At 34.7% G+C, this 23,458-nt stretch overlaps 1 protein-coding gene across 1 annotated transcript in view; it reads right to left on the bottom strand.

Annotated features, from left to right (window-relative positions):
* Nucleotides 1-23,458, bottom strand: part of LOC136040267 (rho GTPase-activating protein 1-like) — an 82,287-nt gene that overhangs the window by 13,324 nt on the left and 45,505 nt on the right. The window contains exons 5-7 of the mRNA XM_065724502.1: nucleotides 15,729-15,947; nucleotides 12,578-12,676; nucleotides 3,573-3,742 (exon numbers count right to left, since the gene is read on the bottom strand). Of these exons, the coding sequence (XP_065580574.1) occupies nucleotides 3,573-3,742; nucleotides 12,578-12,676; nucleotides 15,729-15,947 (488 nt within the window). The remainder of the gene's footprint in view (nucleotides 1-3,572; nucleotides 3,743-12,577; nucleotides 12,677-15,728; nucleotides 15,948-23,458) is intronic.

Genomic DNA, 23,458 nt, shown 5'->3' with positions numbered 1-23,458 from the left:
TGAATTTTCTATTACACTTAACAAACAAAATTATTGAACCAGAAATCTGTTATAGGGGAAAACGAAAGTCAAAAGAAGCAATCCTTCACTCTGTAAGTGGACTGATAGATGTTGCATACGTGGGGGAGAGAGGTGGTAGTTCTCAATAAATGATTTTTTATCATAAAGTAAACGTAACTAATTTACACATTATTATCACGATTATGAAGCAATCTCTTTTTTATGCTTAAATTTACAGATTGTTCAGTCCTTGGGAATTTTTTGACACCAGCAATTCGTTTTTAAATTTCAGGTTTTTACAAAAAAAAAAAAAAAAAAAAAAAAAAAAAAAAAAAAAAAAAAAAAAAAAAGTCGGTTTAAAGACTCAGATAAGTGCAGTTAGTCACTCGATGCATACCTGTTTACCAAATTGTTAACATAGTTAAATCAAGGACCGCATTAATCTTCCCTTGGACCTCATTCTCTAATCCTTGGGGGAAAAAATGGATAAAATAAAAGAAATCTATCGATAGGACCATGCAGTGTTTCTTTCAGTGTAACTTGATATTCAGATTTTCTTCATTATGAATATGGAAAAGATATGGTATCATATAGGTTGGGTTAGGTTAACACGGGAACCTAACCCAACATTACATATAAAAAGTTTGCTTTGCGTTCATACTGTCAAGAATGATGTTGCTGCAGTAACGTTTTAAAGGATGATTCAGCGCTAATTGTCATTGTTTGTTCAAATTGAAAGATAGCAAATAAAGAAACTTTGTCAGCTAAATATAATATTGATATCAGTAATACAACTAAGCATAGTTCACTTCAGTTTTTTCTCTTGAAATGTAGTATTGCTTGGTCACGTTCACTTTTTCACGCATTTAAAGAACGCAGTCTAGCTGGAGGTTGTTCCTTTTTGGTTGCTAGAGTTGGCCCCAGGGACGGATCTAGAGCAAAATCTTGGGGGAGATTCATCGTGACACGGGCGGCAATGATCAAAATCTTAGGAGAAGGGGGATTGTGACAAAAATTGACCAAATTGACAAATTTATTCCAAAAAAAGTAAAAAAAGAAAAAAAACAGGATAAGAGGGCACCAGGAAAAACTTTTGGGGGGCTGGGGTCCCTTCGGCCCCCTGGAACTGCCAGTGGTTACCCCCTCTGTATTAAAGTATATGCGACCTATCTTAGTTAAGTTTTATTTTCTTCCTTTCCTTTCCAATCTTTAGACACAATCTAGTTAGATTCCTAAGAGATGTCTCACTGATAACTAATTGCATGGTTATTTACCTCATTCTAGTTCAAAATAACAATATACAAGGTAGGCTAAAAGTCACACAGCATAATGCTTGATAATATAATCACATTTTAAACATTTCAATTGGTTGAATAGATTCGAATTCGTAAACAATGTTTTCAGCTTTGATTATGTTTGTCAGTAAACTCTAGAAGTGTTGCACGTGTCTTAGCATAAATTATATATAATTACTTTCTTTCAAATTTAACAGCAGTATCCAAATTTCTCTAACATTGCTTTTGCATTAAAAAAAAATCCTTTCAACATAATCGGGCTGAGACAAATGCCAAGAAAATGTCAGGCTTTTGTTTTCTATCGCTATAATTTTGGCATTTCACCATGGTTTTATGCGTATTTCCTAAGTAGGCTTCATTTTTCATAAGCAAGTTTTATCCTGGCTTTAATTCGCTCATCTTCTTAATCGCGTTTCCCAGGAAATCTCAAATTTTTCCAACATTCAGTTTACTTTATAGTTCTCTAGACTTTCTAGATATGAGAATAAATTTTCTAGAAAATTTATTCCGATTTTATTTTAATTCTTATCCTACCTCGGAAAATCTAGAAAAAAACATTTTTCTACCCCAAACATACTTTTACAGGATAAAGTCCATCCAACAGAATTTGGGATTTTACATTAACTCTTTTATGTTTCAGCATTAAAAGCTTTTTGAAAAACAAATATGAACAAAAAAATTATTCTCTTAAGCAAGAAATTTAGCCTTTAAACTAATCATATACAATATAAACATATATTTACAATCGTAATGAGTACTAACCAAATTTCCTGTTTCTTAATGAAAGAAACAGACCTAGCACCAGTCTAGGTCTGGTGCTAGGATTCAGACCTAGCACCAAAGGATTTTTTATATACATCTATTTTACCAAGTATAAAAGTATGTCTCATTTAGAAATGATCTAGTTAAATTAGTAATAAAATACAATATTTTACGAAGGCAATGCAGGCGACTTACTAAATGCTCACGGTCATTAAAAATACGGTTGTATCGAACCGTTTCATTGAGTGTCTTTGATAAAGTGTTACAAGTGAATGCCTTCAAAACAATGCGCTGGAAAAACAAGTTTTATTTCTATATACTGTCAGGTCTTGGTAGAGCCTTAGTAGAACCGACTTCTTTAGGGCACAAATGCTCCCGTGAAGGGACATAAGGAAGGAAATTAGGAATTTCTAATTGTAGACCCTTTAAGATGTTCTATATCTGGAATCCCAACGGAAAATAAGCCGGTTTTATCAACTTATTAAAGAAAACGTTCCAGAAGTTACAAACATTTGAATAATGGAGCTAATTAGCATAGAAAATAAAGGTTAAACACTCCATAAAATTAGAAACTCGTTCACCAGATAGGGATAAAAATACATTAACAAAACACTGTCTAAATCTCCAATAGGTATGGTTGTCCCCCTGACTGTTGAGGACAGTGAAGAGTAGCTTTAAAGTTTTAGGAGGAGCCACCCTAAATTAATACACAAATGAAATCTGCACAGAAAAGAAAGTTGGTTGTGTCTTATTTTCTATTTCTGAAAGGGTTCTGTTAGAGGAAATAAGTGTTCAAGCGTAGGGTAAATTAGCATCAGAATACAGAAAACACTAAAGCAAAATAGGGTTAAACCAAGAAAGGTAAAACATCTACCCCGCCTGCTTGAGAATAAGACACAATATATGATATACAGATTTGTAATGAACATTTTTGGTGAATATCGACTCTTCGGCCTGTAAAGCATACTTACACTGAGCCCTCATTTTAATTGACTACAAAGCTATCATTCTCCTAATTATTGGTACAAGTATTTTCAAAAAAAGGAAAGAAAAGATAAAATACAATTATCTTTGTTTGCAGATTCCAAATAAGTAACATCTCATAGAGGCTGCTATTGGAAATTTCAAATTCACCTCTAATGCCCCCTCAAACCAGCCATTCCAAAAGGCTAATATTTTTTTTTCTGAGACCAATGAACACAAAGGTGTCAATCTCGTGGTTCAAAGCAAAGTTTTGATATGTTTAGTAATAACAGTTTAGGTGGGACAAGCCATAAATATTCGAATGACAATTTTCAATTCACTTCTCCAGCTCAATAACGCTACTTGGCGAACAAATAAAGAAACAACAGCTAAATATTATTAAACGACAACGCAATAAATGATTCCTGTATAATTAGTTATATTGTACGCTGATTTTAAACTTTAGAGAACCATACAAATAAAACATACCACACTTCTGGACGGCTTAAAATCCTAAATGCTAAATTATAACGGAACTTGTAATGCACAAACCTTCTGGCTTTTCCAGGTACTCTGTACAATATTCAAGAACAGGAGGAATATCTAGTCCAGTGTTTCCTTTGATAAACTCCAAACTAACTCCAAATTGCTGGGTCTTTGGAAGAACAATAGTCTCAGGTTGTGAATTTCCTTGCTGTCTTCTTTTTAAATTTTTGTCATACCTTAGCAAAAAAAAAGAAAGTGATCAACAAAACAAAAAAAACTGTTACTATTTTTAGTATAAACCAGAAGATAAAATTCAAAGGAAGTTTGCGTTTGAATGACAGCCATTCTCTCATTTCGCACACCCTTCCTGTTTTCCTTCCCCAGATTTCTCTAGGTACCCATTTAGGGTTGGTTTGACTCTGGCTGAGCTTACAGAGTGACGTCACAGACCCCTGTTCTAGCAGCGACACAAGGACTCGAAGTCTCTGTCCTCAGAGACAAAGGATAATACAGAAATGAAATGCAGAAGAAAAATAATGACAACTGATCCAATATCCATCACTCATCTACACTTAGCTCCAATAGCCTGTCCTCTCCCAGTCCCTTACCCCTCTTCCTCTCATATCCACCCAAAAATTCCATAATAAAAATTCAACAAATATCCCTCAAAAAATATTCTTTTAATTTCTTTTAAACAGATACGTGTTCCACCGCCTTAATGCTCACTACTAGCGCATTTCATAGCTATGGATCCTGGTGAACCAACTAAATGAAGACAGGGTACATATTATCACTATACCTAGTTCCACAATTATGAAGGTTACTATTACTTAAGTAAAATCTCTTAAAAACATTGAGGGCTAAGCCATTCGTACACACAAACATTGGAGCTTGGTAATTTCTTATCTGACCAACATCAAGGAGCTTCAAGGACATAAGCAAGCACAGGTGTCATACACATTCCAGATATACCTACTGGGTTTTCTAACAATTTTATTTTGTAGAACTTGTACTTTTTTATAGTTCCATAAGAAGTTACTGCTCTATGGCAGAAGAAACAGCCAAGGAAGCGGCTCAAAGAGTTAATGCCAAAAGGCTTGCGGCTAATAGAGGAAGTAAGAAAAGACAGCGTGCCGAGGAATCACAAGAACAGCGTGAAAATAGGCTTGCGTCTCAAAGAGAAATTACCAAAAAAAAATCGTGCCCAGAATCACAAGAATAACGTCAAAATTATCGCCTGGCATTCAGGTACAGCCCCGTCGATGATTATAGCTTGAGTAGATGTGTTCAAATCGGGACTATGTCTAAAATTTGTCCCTATTGCAAGGCCTTGAAATTTAATGGTGAAACGGAAGGCCTGGTTTTGAAGACGTCTCCCCATTTTTCTCACTCCTATATTCTCGAAACTATGTGAAGGATTCCTTACAGATTGTCCAAAGAAAAAAAAATCTTGCCTCTTACTGACCTGAGGCGATTCGAGAGCCTTAAACCCACTTCTACCTCCCACTACCTTGTTTCTCTTATCGATCACATTAGGACAAGTCTAATTCTTGGCTGAATTTAATTTCCATTGGCCTTCAAAAAACATTTGACCTTGTTAACCCCATTATATTAGTTGAGAAACTTTGTCAGTTAATTCAATATTGATTCATTCCTGGTTTAGTTGGTTGCCTTCTTCTTCTCAAATAGATCGCATGTTGTCAAATATCAGAATCATTATACCAGAATCCTCTATCAATCATTATTCTAATGATTAATCTTCCTGTCACAATAGAACAACCCATGGTCCTCTCCTAGGTCCCCTTCTTTTTTCAGCTATGATTAACAGCCTCTCTAAGGAATTTCCTGACAGATGGAAATTTGTCGATGACCTAACTGTTGTTAAAACTTGCTTCAGAAATTTAATAAGCAACCCTATGAGCATCTTCAATGAAATTGGAGATGACGCCTCAGACTTAGACATGACAGTAAATCCCTCGAATTCCATAATTATGGCAATATGTTTCTTTAAACCCTCACCCCTTGTCTTAATTCTATCCCTCTTGGAATTCCTTTAAATTACTTGGAAGTCATAATTTCTTCTATTTTAAAGCGGGATTTCAATGTTAAAGATATCATCAATAGAGCTAATTCGTATATCTACCTCTTCCTAACAAATTCCTAAACAAAGTTCTAAACAAACAAAAAGATCCTAAACAAATTTAGCGTGCCCCCTTTCCATTCCTTCAGGATTTATACTTCATTTCTCTGCCGGCATCTCGAATATGCTTCTTCGGTTTGGCTCCTTAGTATCTCCCGCGAAGAATAAGAAAAAATTAAATCAATCCAAAAAAAGCCTTGTGAATATATTTTCAAAGAAGACAAGGTGTCATACTCTCTACTTCTAAGAAAAGCTAGGTTGGAAATCCATGAGCGCAGGAGGATCAAACTGGGCCTCCGTTTAGCAAAAATATAATAGCGAACACTCGCATGGAAAGCATTTTTCCCAAACGTCACTCCCCATCCAGATTTGGGTCACCTCGAGCTGTTTCTGAACCCATTCCGTTTTTGTCCCCCATTCCTCACGGCCATTCCTCACGACCTCCAGATATAAAAAACCTTTGTTTCTTTAATTAAAGAAAAAAAATCAATAAAAGATGCCGCTAGTTTCTCCTTTTCTATGAGATGGTGATGTTGCCCAGGTTTTCGCATTTATTCGCTGGTTTTGGTCCCCTTCCCTCTCTTTTTTTTTAATTTCCCTTTTAACTTTTCTATATGTATTGTTTTCTCCCTTTTTTATTTTTGTCTTTATTCGCTTATTTTGGTCCCCCTTTTTTAGTGTCCGTTTCATTTTTTTAACATGCATTATTTACTTTTGTTTAGTTTGACCAGATTTTACCTTTTTAACTTTTTAAATGACATTTTACAGTTAAATTATTGACTTACGAATGATACCACTTGTCATTACAAGTTTACCAGTTGTCATGTTTTTTACAATATTTTTTACTCAAAAGTCCAAATTCTGCCCTTCGGGGCTTGTACTAGTGATTTTTTGAAATATATATCTCCCCTTATCATTTCCTTAAAGTTCTGACTTAATACACTCAGTCATTTCTAAGTTTTTGCTCGTTTTAGGATCTAGTTATTCATCTATATGAGTATCTGTTATCTTTATCTTTGATGTAATAATTTAGTTTAATTTCTGTTCCTTAGCGTTTCATTTATTCTTTTATAGTAATTTCTGGTCGTTTAAAGTTATAATTATTATGGGGCTTTATTTCTGCTTGTCTTAAGCTCTAGCATAGCTCTTAAATTTTCTTCGAAAAATTCTTTTTTGATTTTTTTTCCTTTTTTTTAAATCAATCTTCAGATAAGCGATGTCTGTGACAGCAAATGTTCCATGAGAAGTTTCTATGGTAGACATACTACAAATGATTGGTGAAACAGCAGGACTGAGTCACTGCCACCTATATTCTTCCGTCAAATGAACATTAGATAGCATTTGACTCACCTCACCCCTGGGACATGCATACAGCTGCTAGCCTATATTACGCCTCAAATGCCTGGACTGGAAGCTACTCTCGGCATGTTCAGTCACAGTCCTAGACTATTCTGTGTGCAGACTACATGGCCTAATAAGCACCCATGGCGAGATTCCGAAAGAAAAAATGAGAGACAAAGTGACTTGTCATTGTTGGAGAAAATACTATACTATCTGACACAGATGAAAAGATACTGAAAAAAAATTAATTCTATCATCATTTATTCACTTCGCTTTATTTCCGTGTTAGAATCAGCATGTTTTTACAACTATCAAATGCTCTCCTTTTCACCTACTTTCATCTCAGACTTAATTTTATGTATAACTTCCGATTTGTTTTTTTATACGGTCATAAATGTATATTTATAAATATATATTGTAAAACACCAGTTTGTATCTTAAATCTTCAGTTTAAGTATTTCAATTTGGTGAACTTTAGAAGCTTGGCTATTTTTAACACTGATGTCACTACGACTGTGTTTTAAAATTCTATTAAATGAAAGCTAGCTTGTTTTTGAAAATCAAATTAAAGTGAAAGTAATCTATGTACGGCAACAATTCTTCAAAATAATTTCCTACGATCAATTTGGATTAGAAAACAAAAAGACTGAAGAAACAAAAAGAAATAAGAGGGCCACTGTCGAATCTCAAAAAAACAAATTTTAATTTACGAAGCAACTTGCTTCACCTTACCAACGACTTAGAAATGCAATTTTTCGCTGCCTCACATTCACAAATGTACTTCAAAATCTTAATTTAATTTGAGCTATAGTTCCTAAGTTCTGTTACTGGTTAACAGTCAGTTTTTACTTCTCTTTATTTCCGTGTTAGAAACAGCTTGTTATTACAACTATTAATGCTCTCCTTTTCACCTACTTTCATCTCAGACTTAATTTTATGAATAACTTCCGATTTGTTTTTTATACGGTCATAAATGTATATTTATAAATATATATATATATATATATATATATATAGTAAAACACCTGATTGTATCTTAAATCTTCAGTTTAAGTATTTTAATTTGGTGAAATTTAGAAGCTAAGCTTTTTTGACAATGATGTCACTACAACTATGTTTTAAAATTCTATTAAATGAAAGCTAGCTTGTTTTTGAAAGTCAAATTAAAGTGAAAGTAATCTATGTACGGCAAACATTCTTCAAAATATTAGAGATTAAACATTTTGAAGCGGACCTCTTTCAATATCAGCACCGCGTAATTTTGAATAGTTAGAATTTGCATTTCAATCACGATCAACAATACAAAAATATGAGGCTTAATAACAAATTTTGAACTGAATGACCGGAAATACAGAATCCCAAGACCATACTAAGCACGGATATCTAAAAATCGATAATCGGTAAAAATACATAAAAAACAAGGTGGTAATTATAAGACATAAAACGTTCGGGTAGCTGCGGTCAAGTAAAAAAACAAGAGCCAAGAGAGCTCATATGGCACTTGTGATGAGGTCAGAAGAGCCAAGAGCTTCTTCCCACCAAGTTTCATTACGATATCTTTGCTCTAAGCGTTTCCCAAGATTTCCGGTTTCTCCCTCCAGCTCCCCCCAATATCACCAGATCCGGTCGAGATTTAAGATAAGAGCTCTAAGACACGAAGACCTTCTAAATATCGAATTTCATTCAGATCCGATAATCTGTTCGTAAGTTGAAATACCTCATTTTTTCTAATTTTTCTGAATTAACCGTCCTTCCACTCCCCCCCCCCAGATGGTCAAATCGGGGAAGCGACTTTTTCTAGTTTAATCTGGTCGGGTCCCTGATATGCCTGCCAATTTTCAGTAATCGCTATATTAATCATGTGTCTAGTTTCAGATCTTCTTCATGTAAAAATTGGGGTGGTCCGGGATTCGAGCCTGAGACCTCTCGCACCCTAAGTGATAATCATACTCCTAGACCACAAGCCATACTTAAGAAGAAAATCATTTGTTTTATCGGCAAATAAAATTCTTCTCAACTCCCCCTCGCTCCCCCCCCCCAGATGGTCGAATCGGGGAAGAGAGTATTTCTAATTTAATCTAGTATGGCCCCTGATACGCCTGCCAACTTCCATCGTCCTAGCTTATCTGGAAGTGCCCAAACTAGCAAGACACCCCCCCACAACTCACCCAAAGAGAACGGATCCAGTCCGGTTATGTCAATAGCGTATCTAGGACATGAGCTTATTCTTCTTACCAAGTTTCATCCCGATCTCTACACTCTGTGTTTTCCAAGATTTTCGGTTTCCCTCTCCAACTTCCCCAATGTCACCGGATCCGGTAAGGATTTAAAATAAGAGCTATGAGACACAAGATCCTTCTAAATATCAAATTTCATTAAGTTCTGATCACCCGTTCCTAAGTTAAAAATGCCTTGTTTTTTCTAATTTTTCCAAATGACCCCCCCCCCCAATTCCCCAAAGAGCAGTCCGGTCTGGTTATATTAATCATGTATCTAGGACTTGTGATTATTCTTCCCACCAGGTATCATCACGATGTCTCCACTCTAAGCGTTTTCTAAGATTTCCGGTTTCCTCCTCCAACTCCCCCAATGTCACCGGATCCAGTCAGGATTTAAAATAAGAGCTCTGAGACACGAGACCCTTCTAAATATCAAAATTTCATTAAGATCCAATCACCCGTTCGTAAGTTGAAAATACCTCATTTTTTTCTATTTTTTCCGAATTAACCGCTTATGGAACTTGGTAAATACCACATGCCATACAAACTACTAAACGCTTGTATTTTCTTCATTTAATTTCCGATAGATAGGCAAGTAATACAAAGATAAATTCAGTTACCAAAAGGGTGCTGTTTCTGTTTTCTGTTATTTTTCCGAGTATCTGTATATTCAAAAGAAACAACGTCCCTCAATCAAACAGAGCAGTTCAAAGCGGTTTTTTGTATCAACAAGGAAACGTACGGTTTTCTAGGGATGAATAAAGCGGACACAGCGGAAAATAGGAAACAATTTAATTTTATGAAATTAAACTGCATACTAGGTAAAGAGTTTCTTCACTGTTGCACGGTTCGTTAACTTTATTGTAATTATACTGGGAAATTGTGAAACTTTTAAGACACTGGGAATTTTGAGTCCCTACCATGTACCAAAACGACTCAAAATTCTTCCGAAATTAAGCCTTTTCTAATTCCCAGATTTACATCGTTTAAAAGTCAAAACCATGGGTCACGAAATAGTATTTTTCGTTGATTTTGGATGAAACAATCGAAAAACAAATTTTGTCACCCCCTCTCCTTCTGATAAAAGGGTGATCTACTCCCCAAAATATAAACCTCACATTCTTATTTGCACATTTACCTCATATTTTACTATAGTGAACTTCCACCTCTTCAAATCAATAGAAAAAGTTAAACTGAATTTTTTTAGAGGGGGCATCGAGTCTGAGCCACAACCTAAAGTCTCGAGATTCTTGCCTTTTTTCGACACTTTCGTACATTTTTCACATTATTCTCCTATTTTTGACCTTTCTTCACAGTCATACCCCACCTTCATATGCAAATAAAGCATATTACCTGCCTTGTATGTTGTCTAACTATCTTTACAAACTACATAATATCTTCATTATAGTCAAAAGACAATCGGAACTTTTAGGTAGTTATAAATTTCATAGAATGCAAATAACTTAGTTTAAAACAAATTCTTGAGTTTATACATAGGGGCAAAATAGACAAAGATAAAGGGGTCCAGAGAAAGTATTCATGTTTAAACACGGGAGGGGGTTCAAATAACTCCTCCATCTAACATGTCAAAAAGCCGTGAGTCATATTTTCTTAGTTTTTTAGTTCGGTGAAGCAATTTGAATGTATGAGCTATGAAGTACACCTAGAACTTTATATTAAGAAGGGCTTCTTATTCCTCTCCCTTGTGGATAAGGGCTAAGAATCGCTTTGTACACATAATTTCGGCTTCTATAACAAGGTCAAAAATTAAGCATCGTACAACAATGTTCAAAAAAAGCGTTCACTGATTAAAAGAGAGCTTAAGTAAGCTTCGTAAAAGTTGCCAAGCAAATAAAAAAACAATAAAAACTTAGAGGCCTCGTCCAATTTTTGCTCTTATAATTTAGAAAAGACTCCAGCCAGCAGTTAGAAGCCAACAAAAAAATTTTTACCTGACATATTTGGCAAAAATTTTATTAGCATAAAACCAGATTTTATTTTCTGGAAAGAATTTCATTAGTTTGACGAAAAAGCTAATTAGCATATTTTGTGATCTGGAGACACTACTCCCTGCCCCATAGTAATTTATGTATCTGAAGGAATATTCAAGAGAGGTTACATAAACATAACAGCATATTTTGGAAAAATGGAAGAGAAAATAAAAGAAAAAAGGTCGTAAAATAAAAAAAAAAGATGTAGAGAGGCTTATCAACTTAGAAATTTATCCTCTTTTTAATTACAAAACTATCCTTTTTTGTTTAAAAACGTAACTTCGGAAGAGTGATTAAAGTGGCACTCGAGTATCGCTGGTAGCAACAGCAAGGTCGCTTGACGAGCAGTCAATGAACGACTAAAATTTAATGCCTGAAATTGCATACTAATTCATTATCTAGAGTCAATAAGGAAAAAAAAAAATCTAAGTATGCTGACCAGACTAGTTTATCTGATCGTCTGGTATTTGATGGGAAAGAAGTAGATCCGAACAATGTCGAAGACACTTGGAAAGCGAAGTTTTTGGGTAATAAATTTTAAGACTCAAATTAATGACTCTTCGCTTAGGCTGTATAAATTTCCGTTACTTTCCTAAACAATGCTTTCTGCCAGACACTTCTTTCTATGCTAGCGCTTAATCCAAGTATTGTCGCGGAAGATACGACTGGTAGTCGAGGAATATCTTACAAGTTTTTTTCCCAGCATGCGTTATCACTAGAGGGCAGCATATTGCTCTGTTTATTGTAAATCCTTACCTTATAATGATAGTAATATCATTACAGGCCAAGAGATATTCCCAGAACATCTTGATTCAGAAGAGCCAAGATGTTTTTACAAGACCAAGATAGTTGTGTCATCAATAAATGCTGCTGACTCTAGTACCTTTGCCTCGCGAATGGCTATACCTGTAATATGTTCTCTAATATATTTGTTGAGGGATCAAAGCGTAAACGACTCTCTTTTGATGGTAAAGTTTCTCCGGTTTACAGTAAAAGTTGGTCTGCGGACAAGTAAAAAAAAAAACAGTACCAATGCTTGCTCTTAACTGATCTCTGCTCCGTACTCTAACACAAATGATAGCATTCCTCTTTTTTTCTTCTATTTGGGGAAAAGTAACACTTTTTTCCCTTTGAGCCCACGCTGACTCATTCATACTAATAAATTCTGCACCAAAATTAAAAATAGAAAAAAGGATGCAGCTAAAAAATGTTTGGAAATTTTACAATTAGAGTAGATCAGGTCTCTTTTTGCAGAAATTGGATAAAGCATCTTTTATCTAGAAAGTGTGCTACAAAGGAGAATTGTGACAATGAACAGGCTATATAACCTAAAAAATACATAAAACAGATTAAAAAGTATATGGAAAGACAAAGACTTACTCCATAACATCTTTGGGAATGTTCAACTGTGATACTTGGACATACTGTTCTAACTCTTCTAAGTAGTTAATATAGAAAATCTTTCGACCAAATTTGACACTGAAATATAAGAATAAAAGCATGGAAAACCAAGTACACTAAATGTATGCTACAAAAAGTGATATGGTACATTAAGTACATCAAGAACTAACACTGGCATTCCTAGCAGTGCCAAAGCCTAGTACGTTATTATCGCTTAAACTTAAGTTTAATTTAGTTTTGTAGTGGTCCTAGAAAAACCGGAGAGGATTCATTTTAATAGATCCTTAATTGTAATACCCTTTTTACGTAACAAAAGAAATCGTGCCATAGAAAAGTGGCGTTTCCTGTCATTTTATGGCACAAAACGACGATTGGGACCTCAATACCAAAGGACGGCAAATTATTTCTTAAAGAAGTAATAAGAAGCTCCTGGAATTGAAGAGGGAGAACGACCTTGAAATCATTCAGTACATACTTTGATAAGTGCCCACAATACCAAAGTCAATATATCAGACATGATGCAGTAACCAGTGACAATCAATTCCTTACTTGCAGCTTCTGAAGCAATACAGAAGCTGCTAAGATCGCATTACGAAGGTGCGAAATATAAGTCACAAGTGAAATGGTCGAGGATATGGAAGATGCGGCTGGTTTAAATGTAATTAAAAATGGAAAGTATGAAATTAGAGATATATACGGGTGTTGATAACTTTGGAACTCTACTTTGACAACTACTTTCTGCTTCTAATTTCTATTCTGCTTCATTGATTACTCTTTGATTATATGAATTCTCTTTTTTAGAATCATTTGGTATGCTTTGTATTCTACTTTCCTTACTAATACTCCTTTACTTCGATTCTTCTTTATTCTACTCCATTGACTACTTATGGATTCTCTTTTTAAGAATCACTTGGTATGCTTTCTGTTCTACTTTCACTACTTTCTTCTACTTTTACTTTCTTTACAACCACCACTCTACTTCTACTTTCTATCTCTTTATTTGTTCTACTTAGTATCTTAATATTTACTATAAAATAATCTAGGTATTTAGTTCGAAATTCCCCGTCCATTACTCCCTGAGAGTTTCGATTCGGTAGATTCAACCAGTATTAGGGTATTACACATGTGTTTTACCAAAACTTATATCCCTTTTTAGTTTGAAATAATAAAGAATTTCGGAGTTTTATTGAAAGTTTGTCCATATGATAATAGGTCCCGAGATATTAAAACACATGTTTTAAGTTTTAATACTGCTTTTTACTTTCCTTTTAAAACCAGAGAACAATATAATTTGTAAACGTAGCTCAATATTCCCCCTCCATCACTCACCTAAAGTTTCAAATTGAGAAGTTCAACCAATCGTAAGATATGAAATACGTATTTCCTAACACTTACATCCCTTCTTGTTCTGAGGTAAACAAAATTTCGATATATTTTATCGGAAGTTGTTAATTCACACATAGAATGACCTTGTTAGGCCATCAGATATGGTTCTAGGCGTTTCCCCCCCCCCACGGAAACAACTTCCCCGTAAAATATCCCGTGGAATATACCCCGGGGGAAATAATCCTCCCCCGCGGAATTTTTTTCAAATTTGAGAATTTTATTTGAGTAGGAGGAAGGAATTTCGTTACTTGTGTATTATACGCTACTCACTCAAGTTTACGCTTTGTAAAACTCGATAAAACAAACCAATTTCTCGGTTGATTTTTTTTCAGCTTAGCGTGAGACAAGATAAAGACAGGTGACAGAACAGATGGGTTGCCTCCTCCTCAAAACCTCGCTCTTTACGATAGTTTTTTTTTTAGAAATTTAAAAGAAAGCTTATTCTTCTAATGAAACGGCCATTGTGTTTCAGGAATTGTTTTTAAAGAATAAGGACAGAAAGACAAAACTTTAGCAAAAAAACAAGGTCTTGTGGAAGGAGCGACTCCTTTCATATACGTAATAATTTCCGTTCGTGTTAAGTTTTGATGTTGCTCCTTACTTTCGGTTGAAGAAACTTGTTTTTTTTTAAATTTAATTTCTGATTGTTTTTAAATAATACCGTAAACCCGCCTCTCTCTCCATGAAAAATTCCAGAACTTGAGTATTATACGCCACTCACTCAAGGTTACGATGCGTAAGACTCGTGAACAAACCGTTTTTTTTTTTTTTTTTTTTTTTTTTTTTTTTTTTTTTTTTTTTTTTTTTTTTTTTTTTTTTTTTTTTTTTGTTAGCTTCTTCGTTACTTATGAAACAAATTTGGGCTATATATTTGCACATTAGTGGAGGAGGGGGGGGGGGGGTAAAGTATAGCGGATATGCATACAAAATGTGTTAGATACAATTATTCTGCATGTTATGAAGTAAGAATTGTTTTCTGACCTCAAAATGTCCAAATACTTTACCCCCTCCCCTTATGTGCAGACATATAGCACAAATTTTATGTTTCCCATCTATTCTGTCACTTGTCTGTCTTGTCTCACTCTAAGCTGAAAGAAACTAACGAAGAAACCGGTTTGCTCTCGATTTTTACACACCGTAAACTTGAGTGAGTGGGTATAATATATAAGAACAAAAATTCATTCCTCCTACTCCAGCCTTACGAGCTCTGCTCTCTATTGGGGCATAATATTGTTTTTGTATATTTTTAATTTGAATTAATGAATATTGATTGATACGGAAAATAAAAAGACGAAAGAAGAGAGAGAGAGAGAGAGAGAGAGAGAGAGAGAGAGAGAGAGAGAGAGAGAGAGGGGGGGGGGGAGAGAGGGAGAGAGGGAGAGAGGGAGAGAGGGAGAGAGAGGGCGAGAGGGAGAGAGAGGGAGAGAGGGAGAGAGGGAGAGAGAGAGAGAGAGAGAGAGAGAGAGAGAGAGAACAGTTGGCAAAAATTTTACCGATAAAGCAAACTTTTCATGTTAAACCAACCAATTTGATGAAACACGAAGTTAAATTGTTGCTCGTCCATCATTTCCTTTATTTAAGGTGAGGGAATGAAAACATTTCTAAAGTTTACCTTTTCTACCCTGATATGGCACTTAAAAAAGACTTAAAAATCCAACCAAATTTGTTTTTTCATTTTTGTTGAATCACTTTGCTTTGTAATATATATCCGATTGTTTAACATTATATAAAAAAGAAAAATTACCTGATAGCAGGTTTGAAGATTCCCCATACGATCTTAACAAAATTAGTCGGGTGAACGAGAAACAATGCCTTTAAATTCTTCTTGTATTTCCGGTCGAACGCTCTAAAAGCCTTCCATAACCAGCTGATCGGAGGCTTGTTGTCTCTGTTGAGTCCATGATGCAGATATATTAAGCTGTAATCTTCTTCTACAAATTTATCCAATGTAAACAACAAATATCTGAAACAAGAGATTAATTTCTATTTATTCGCTGCCTAACACGCAGGTAGTTAATCTTTTGGTTCCTTGGACCTTGTTTCAGTAAATTGAACACCGTCTTCTAAAAGTAAAAATAAACAAGAAATGGCAAAAGGAAACTATAAAGGGTACTATACTTAAATTCAGTTAATGTGAATATAAAAGATATAAGGTTCTGCTTATATCTGGTATGACATCCTGCTGGAATGTAACAAATACTCGGTGAACCTTAAACCATACTTTTCTTTTTCACCTTTTTACATTTTGACAATTATACTATACCTGCTTAAATATTCTGTTTCACGCTATAATGTATTTACTATTAGCCACCACTCCAAGTCAAATATTATAGAATACATATAATTGACTAGCATATTTCGAATTAAAAATCACCAAGCACCCAAGAGGTTGATTGTTACTCTTAAGTGTTAAAAACGGAGGTCGAAGTGAAAAATCCTAATTTTTTTAAGGTATTTAAAAGTGACATTAGTTTGTTATAAGGAATTCAACTGAACAGCGTCAAGCACCATATTTGCAGTTGTTGTTGAAATAACCAAGGTGCAAATAGGGAGGATCCCCCTTCTGCAAAGACATTGGTATTCTTAGCACCATTTAGGATCCTAAGCTGCCCTCTAACTAGAAAGAGGCTGTTTTAAAAACTAACCACTCTTTTTAATCCTCTGCTACACGTCAACCCCTCCAATAATTGAATCTGTATACACGTTCAAAATAGCATTTTTTACTAAAGCCCCATACACAATGAGATTTAGCTAGCTCCAAGAGTTAGCTAACACCAAGACTAACCTAACGCTCAGTCTAATGGTTTACAAAATATTTTCTTTTCACTACAGTCCGAATGACGTAATAGGCTTCATAACTTTTACAGTTAGGAGAGGGAGAATGGGGTGATAGTCTAATTACCGTCTGCAGCAATTTTTGCTCGTTCTAACTTTGACGTTTACTTGTTTTATGATTAATTTTATACATCAATATCAGTATATGATATCCTTATGTTTGCTATGTTCATTTATTTTAATTTCTATTCGTTTGAGTTTCATTTATTCTTTGACAGTAATATCTGGCAGTTATGAGTTTGAATTTTGTAAGAGATATGTTCATATGTAATATTTTGAACATTCTCCCGGGAGTATGTTCAAAATCAATAAATAATTAATATATATCAGAGATATCATTCAGCTCTTTTTTATTTCTGACTCTTTGAACTCGTTTATTTGTGACTTTGACGCGAAAGATTGCTAATTGTAGTATGGAAAAAAAAAATGTAATTCTGACAACTGGGATGCAGATAATATGTTTTGGTTGAATTCAATATCCCTCTAACAGTCCAAACATAATATCCTAGCGTTTTTTAGATATTTCACATGTGGCCCCATTAAAGATTGAACTTAATATCCTCAGCGGTTCCTGAAATATTGATACACCTTTTTGAAAAACAGCATGTATATAGTCCGATTTGATTTTGTTCAATATCTCCCTCCATATTTTCTGAAAGTAGTAACAGTCACAAATAGTCGCAGTCCAAGTCGCAAGCCTTAGCAGTCGAAAGTGTTTAGTGCTACAATAGTTGCCGCTGCAGGTAATCTTGGTCGCAAGTATTCGCACTAGCAGTCACGAGTAGTCACAGGTCCAGTCACAATAGTAGTACTAGTGACCCTGAAAATTTCAAGTTAATGCCCCTACCCGTTCCAAAATATTGCAGAAATGCCTTTCTAGTAGCCTGGATACACATAGTGTCTTTTGAATTTTAATATTCCCTGAAATTTGGCATCAATACCCTATGACTTTTTGGTACACACCCAGGATCAAACATTCGCTCTCTCCCAGTGATAAATCTTGCATCAAAAAAAGGGCAAATCGCATAATTTACATTTCTTGCCCTGAGGGCTGTGGGGGGCACGACATCCTCGAAGGAGTAATTGTTAGACCATTATACTGTTGGGAACAACATGGTTTTTCAGATTTCTATCAGTTTGGAGAGGGGTGGCATCTCAAAAGACCGAGGGCAGCTAGCTGCCCTCTGATGACTCTTCAATATCCTTCTCAGCCCACCCTGGAACTTTCAACTTAATGCCCTCAGCCGTTCGTTAAATATTTGCGGATACGGCCTGTAGACAAGTATCCTACATTAGTATGTTTTGTTTTGTTTGATATCCCCCTCAACATTTTTTGAAAGTTTGTTTTTAACACCCTAAGCCCTTTTTGGAGACCCAGGACCAAATATGCTTCTCTTTCCCAATTAGGAAAAACTAATATAAGTAATGGGCAACTTGCACAGTTTATAGTCTTGCCCCAAAAGTTTGTGGGGGGGGTCAGGTGAAAAACCGAAGGCACATTTATTTGATTTTTAAATTATTTTGAACAAGATGGTTATTTAAAATTTTGACTGAATATCTTTGGGGAGAGGCCAACTATAGGGGCATGGGAGGGAGGACGATTGCCCTCTGACCAAGTTAATGCCATCAGCTATTCCTAAACTGTTGTAGATTTTTGGTAAACTTTTGGTAAACAAGAGGCACATAGTGTCTTTCAGTTTAGTTCAACACACCCTTCAATGTTCCCCGAAGTTTTATCTTAATGTCCTCAGCCATTTCGGACATACAAGAATGAAACAATCCGCATTTCCCGATGAGAAATCATGCATGTAAATAAAGAGAAAATTGAATAACTTGCAGGCCTTGGGGGTTAGGTCATCCCTGGGAGGCAAAGTTATTAGATCTTTTCACTATTTCGAATAAAATGACTGTTGCAAAATTTCAATCAGTGTTGAGGGGAGGGGGCAGCTAAAAATAAGTGAAGGCTGGTTGCTCTCCAGTCATTGTTCAACATCCCCTAAAATATCCTAAGAGTTTCAACTTAATATCTTCAGCCGTTCTTTAGATAGTGCTAATACGCTCTTTTGACAACCAGTATGTACATGGTGTGCTTTGATTTTGTTCACTTCCGTCTCAAAATTTCCTTAAACTTTGACCTTAATATCCTAAGCCTTTTTCGAAACTTGGGATTAAACATCTTCCCCTTTTCCCAATAAAAGATTTTGCAGGTAAACAATGATCAACTTACATAGCTTACAAGCCTTGCCCCTGTGGTTCTGGGGGCTATGCCGAACCCGGAAGCATAGTTTTGTTTTTACTAGGATTTTCATTTTTTAATCAAATGAACCCCCTCCAATGTTTATATGACCAATCTATTCCACATGAAGTTCATTCCGAAAAAAAAATCAATAAATAAACAACAACATTAAATTGAAACTTTATAGTTCTTTACAATAGGCAGCGCTAGAGCATTGACTCTGATTGCTTGTCAAAGAGGACAACCAAAAAGTATCTAACCAAAATTTTCAATTCTGAATTTCCACACTTCATTACTTGATATTCACCTTTTTTTATTGACTGAAACCTTCCTTCAAATAATCAATAGTTCCGTTAGAGTAGCTCAGCTACAGTGGAAATCGAGCATGTAATTTCATAGAACCCCATAATAATTACCAATTTTCCAACAAATAACAGGGGAAAAAAGAGGAAATTACTGAAGAGAAAACTCATTACATGCTTTGAGAGTACTTCTAATGCACACCTGGTTCCTACAATGTGTAAGGGATTTAGAGGAAGAGAAAGACCAAGAGAAATAGAGAGAGAGAGAGAGAGAGCGCGAGAGAGAAAGATAAATCGAGAGAGAGAGGGAGAGAGAGAGAGAGAGGTGGGGGGATTGAGAGAGAAGAGAAAGAAAGATTGAAACCCTAAACTAATTTTTCCCCTTAGATTTTTTATATTTTTCTCAGGTAAGATTGAGAGAGGGAAAGATTAGAGAACTTGGAATGACTTCACCTTAATTTTTTCATGTTTTGCTTATATTATGGCCTGAGACAGGTCTTTATTTCTTAAAATTAATTTTATTCAATTTTTGTCTCAACTAAGATGATTTATAGTTTTCGTTCATTTCTATCCATAATTCTGCCCGGATTTTGACAATATAGTCTGGGAGATTATGCCAGCACAATGATTTACGATCGGTTTAAATGCTTGGGGAAAGCTAATGCTAGAATTAATGGGAATTTTAAGAAAATAATTCAACTGGGGGGCAAAATCTAGGCGTTATCAAAGGAATGCGAGATAGTTGCATTTAACACCAATTAGATGTCGACTAACTCAGAAAATATAAGGCTTTGAGGGTCCCAATAAATTTGTGAATATGAAGCCTGGTCAAAAAATTTTCATTGAATATATATATATATATATATATATATATATATATATATATATATATATATATATATATATATATATATATATATATATATATATATATATATATATATATATATATATATATATATATATATATATATATATATATATATATATATATATATACATATATATATATATATATATATATTAGTACTTAGAAAACGTCTTAGAAAACTGAGCGAACCCGGGAGTTCAATTTTTAATGGAAAAGATGTTCGATGCTCGTATGCTGTTTTTGCACTTAGCGGAGTCCAAGTTTCAAAATACACAAAGTGTGTGAAAAATCAACAGGAAAAGATGAAAAAATTTATAATGCTCTAAAAAGTGTAACTTTCCTAATTGATTTAACAAAAGATAGACGCTGCCATCTTTTGATAGTAAACCGTGTTAAAAAAAGCGGCTGAATGATTAAAACTACTCAAGAATATAACCCAAAGATCCCGCTTCCAAATAGGGACTGAAAGGAAATGTAGATATAATCATTAAATAGCAAAAAAAAACTACGCACTATTATGTTTATTATTGAAATTCTTCACAATTAAACACTCCATTAGTTAATTCATTTATCAACAACAGAAAACTTTTAAGATAGACTAATTAAGCTATCCCTATTTCTTGTATTTATCCCTTTGGTTGACTATTGAAATACTAGCGCTATCTTTGCTTTCTTCTGATTCGAAAAACATCACTTTTCTGACTTAATTTTGATATATTTTCATTACCCTACATTTATTCAATAGCAAATGGGGTGTCGCCCCACTGACTGTTGAAAAGTTTGAAAAGACTAGGTTTGGGCTGTATAATCGTTTGATTTCGTTTTTTGTATAAAACGAAACGTTTCTGTTTGTTGATCTTCACGAATCAGTGTGTCAATAAAGGAGAGAATTTGCACGATGAGAAACATGTTAGGAATTGTATACGTAGAAAATCCCGGCTTTCAGGATTGAATTGCCAAAGAGCTAGGGGCAAAAAGCGTTTAAATTTTGATGGACAGTACTGTAATACTCATTCCGCTCTGAGTAGCATACGGATTCACAAGCTTAGTTCTACGTTACAAGGTAATTCTCAAATAAGCCTTCTTAAATACCCCCTACATAATTGAATACATACCCCCTTCATGTGCTACCTCCTATATGCTATCACCCAATCGCACAACCAAAAAAACCTGAAATACTTCCACATTGAAATTCGCATACTTCTGCAATGTTGGTCGTATGAGAAATTCACGATGCTTACTATAAAAAGTTCCCAAGATGGCGGTATTTTTGCAGTGGAGTCAACAATTTTTCTATTTCACTCATTGTTATAACTACGCAATTCTGTAAATAAAGAGATTATGAAGTGTCTAATAGAATTAAAGTTGACAGCTTATTGTAGACCTGTCTATCTGGGAGACAGAGGAAAAAGAGCTAGAAAGTAACCTTTTCAAAGGCTCACTGGATGGGTTATGCGTTATATTCGTGTGTCCCCCATTTGTAAATACATAGCATTGAACGAGGTGGTTTCAATATATTTTTCTACTTTGTAGAGAAGGGGCTGTCATAGAAGGAGGAGGTTCATTGGATTGGGAACTGAAAATTCTAGTTCTCTTTTATTCAAAAGTGACTGGATTGAAGTAAGATACAGTTTATCACAAAATGCTGAATTTTTGGCAGCACAGCCTTTATTCGTAAAGATCAGAGACCTTCAACAATGAAACAGAAAAACAGATAAGCTTTCCATTCATATTACAAGCAAAGATGATATAGCATCATAGTAAAATGTTGTTTGATAACCAATTTAAGTATATTTTAAATAATTCTAATCTATACATTTCTAAAGATTTTTGTGGAGAAACAATAACAAAGATATTAAGATTTAGATGGAAAAAAATAGCAAATAGAGTTAAATAATTGTTCTAAGTCATTAATATGCTTTCAGATCCCAGTAATTCACCTCAATAGTTCGAGTGTAAGTAATACACATTACAATCAATGGAAATCTTAGATATAGAGCAACACTTACCATTAATTTAATTTTTATAAGTGAAAATTTTCAATTTAATGTAGAAATTTGAATTTAAAATTGTACACCGGCATTTAAAATTGTACCGTAATTGTACATGGTACACTATAAACTAGTACACGTTGATCAGCCGCTAATGCCCCTAAAGCAACTGTTAAAGGGAGATTCTCTAACAGAATTATTTAGCAAACCTTCAACTATGTGTCACAATACAAATTTCACTATTTTTTTGTTTCCCACTTCATATAGATCCAGAATGCCTTCAGCGAGCCTTCACCTGTTTCTACAGGAAAAAAACAGTTTTTGGAGAGAAACAACCTGTTTCCTGAAAGAAATAGAGTACGGTCTGGAAGTCAATAACGGAGGAAACCAGAGGGACGAACAGACTATTACCAAAGAGCCAAACTCATGGAAACAAATAGGGTAAATTCTGCTGAAGGAACGGCTAAGAGGTGTACTTTGGAGAAAACCATTGACGCACAGAAGGTCATCAGAGAATTAGATCAAACGAACAGTTAGTCATACGAGACAAATTTCTTACCAAAATATGAATACAAATAAATTGTTAAGCGAAGGACCAGGGGGATGATAAAGAGCTTATCAATGGCAGCGGTCTGTGTCACTCGTTTCAGTTTAATGAATTTACTATATGGATGATATTACACCAGCAGCGAAACGGATCGGACCCAAACCGGTTGCTGTTAAAAGCCAAGACCTTAAAGCATTTGATGTGTGAATTTTACCTCTGATTAGTGAATTCGTGAATTTAGTGAATTAGTCTATTTATTGAATTTATAGATTGAAAAAGGAGTCTTTTCAAATGAATTAAAGCACACAGTAGTCTTTCCGGATGAAATAAAGCACGCAAAAGTTAGCTACATTCATGAAGGTTCCGATAAAAGAGAGATTTGAGATTGGAAACCAATACTTATTCTGCCACTATCTTTAAAAATAGATGAAAAATTGGAGCATAAAACGATTTTTTTTTAACATGGATTGCCCTGGATTTTTATCATATTCACAGTTCGGCTCTAGAAAGTGTGAGTCCCTAATCCCCATTTCTGAGACTGGTTAAATGGTGACGTAGAAAATAATCTAATTCCTTGAAATGTGTTAACTGATTTGAAGAAGGCATTTGATACAGTAGATTATGAAATTTTACTGAAAAGACTGCGCAATGTTGAATTAATGATATGACCTAACTTGCTTAATGCTTGAATT

Source organism: Artemia franciscana, chromosome 2 (genome assembly GCF_032884065.1).
Source record: "Artemia franciscana chromosome 2, ASM3288406v1, whole genome shotgun sequence".
NCBI classification, from domain to species: domain Eukaryota; kingdom Metazoa; phylum Arthropoda; class Branchiopoda; order Anostraca; family Artemiidae; genus Artemia; species Artemia franciscana.
The sequence above is the reverse complement of the archived record's forward strand: the minus strand, read 5'-3'. Positions and strand labels throughout refer to the sequence as shown.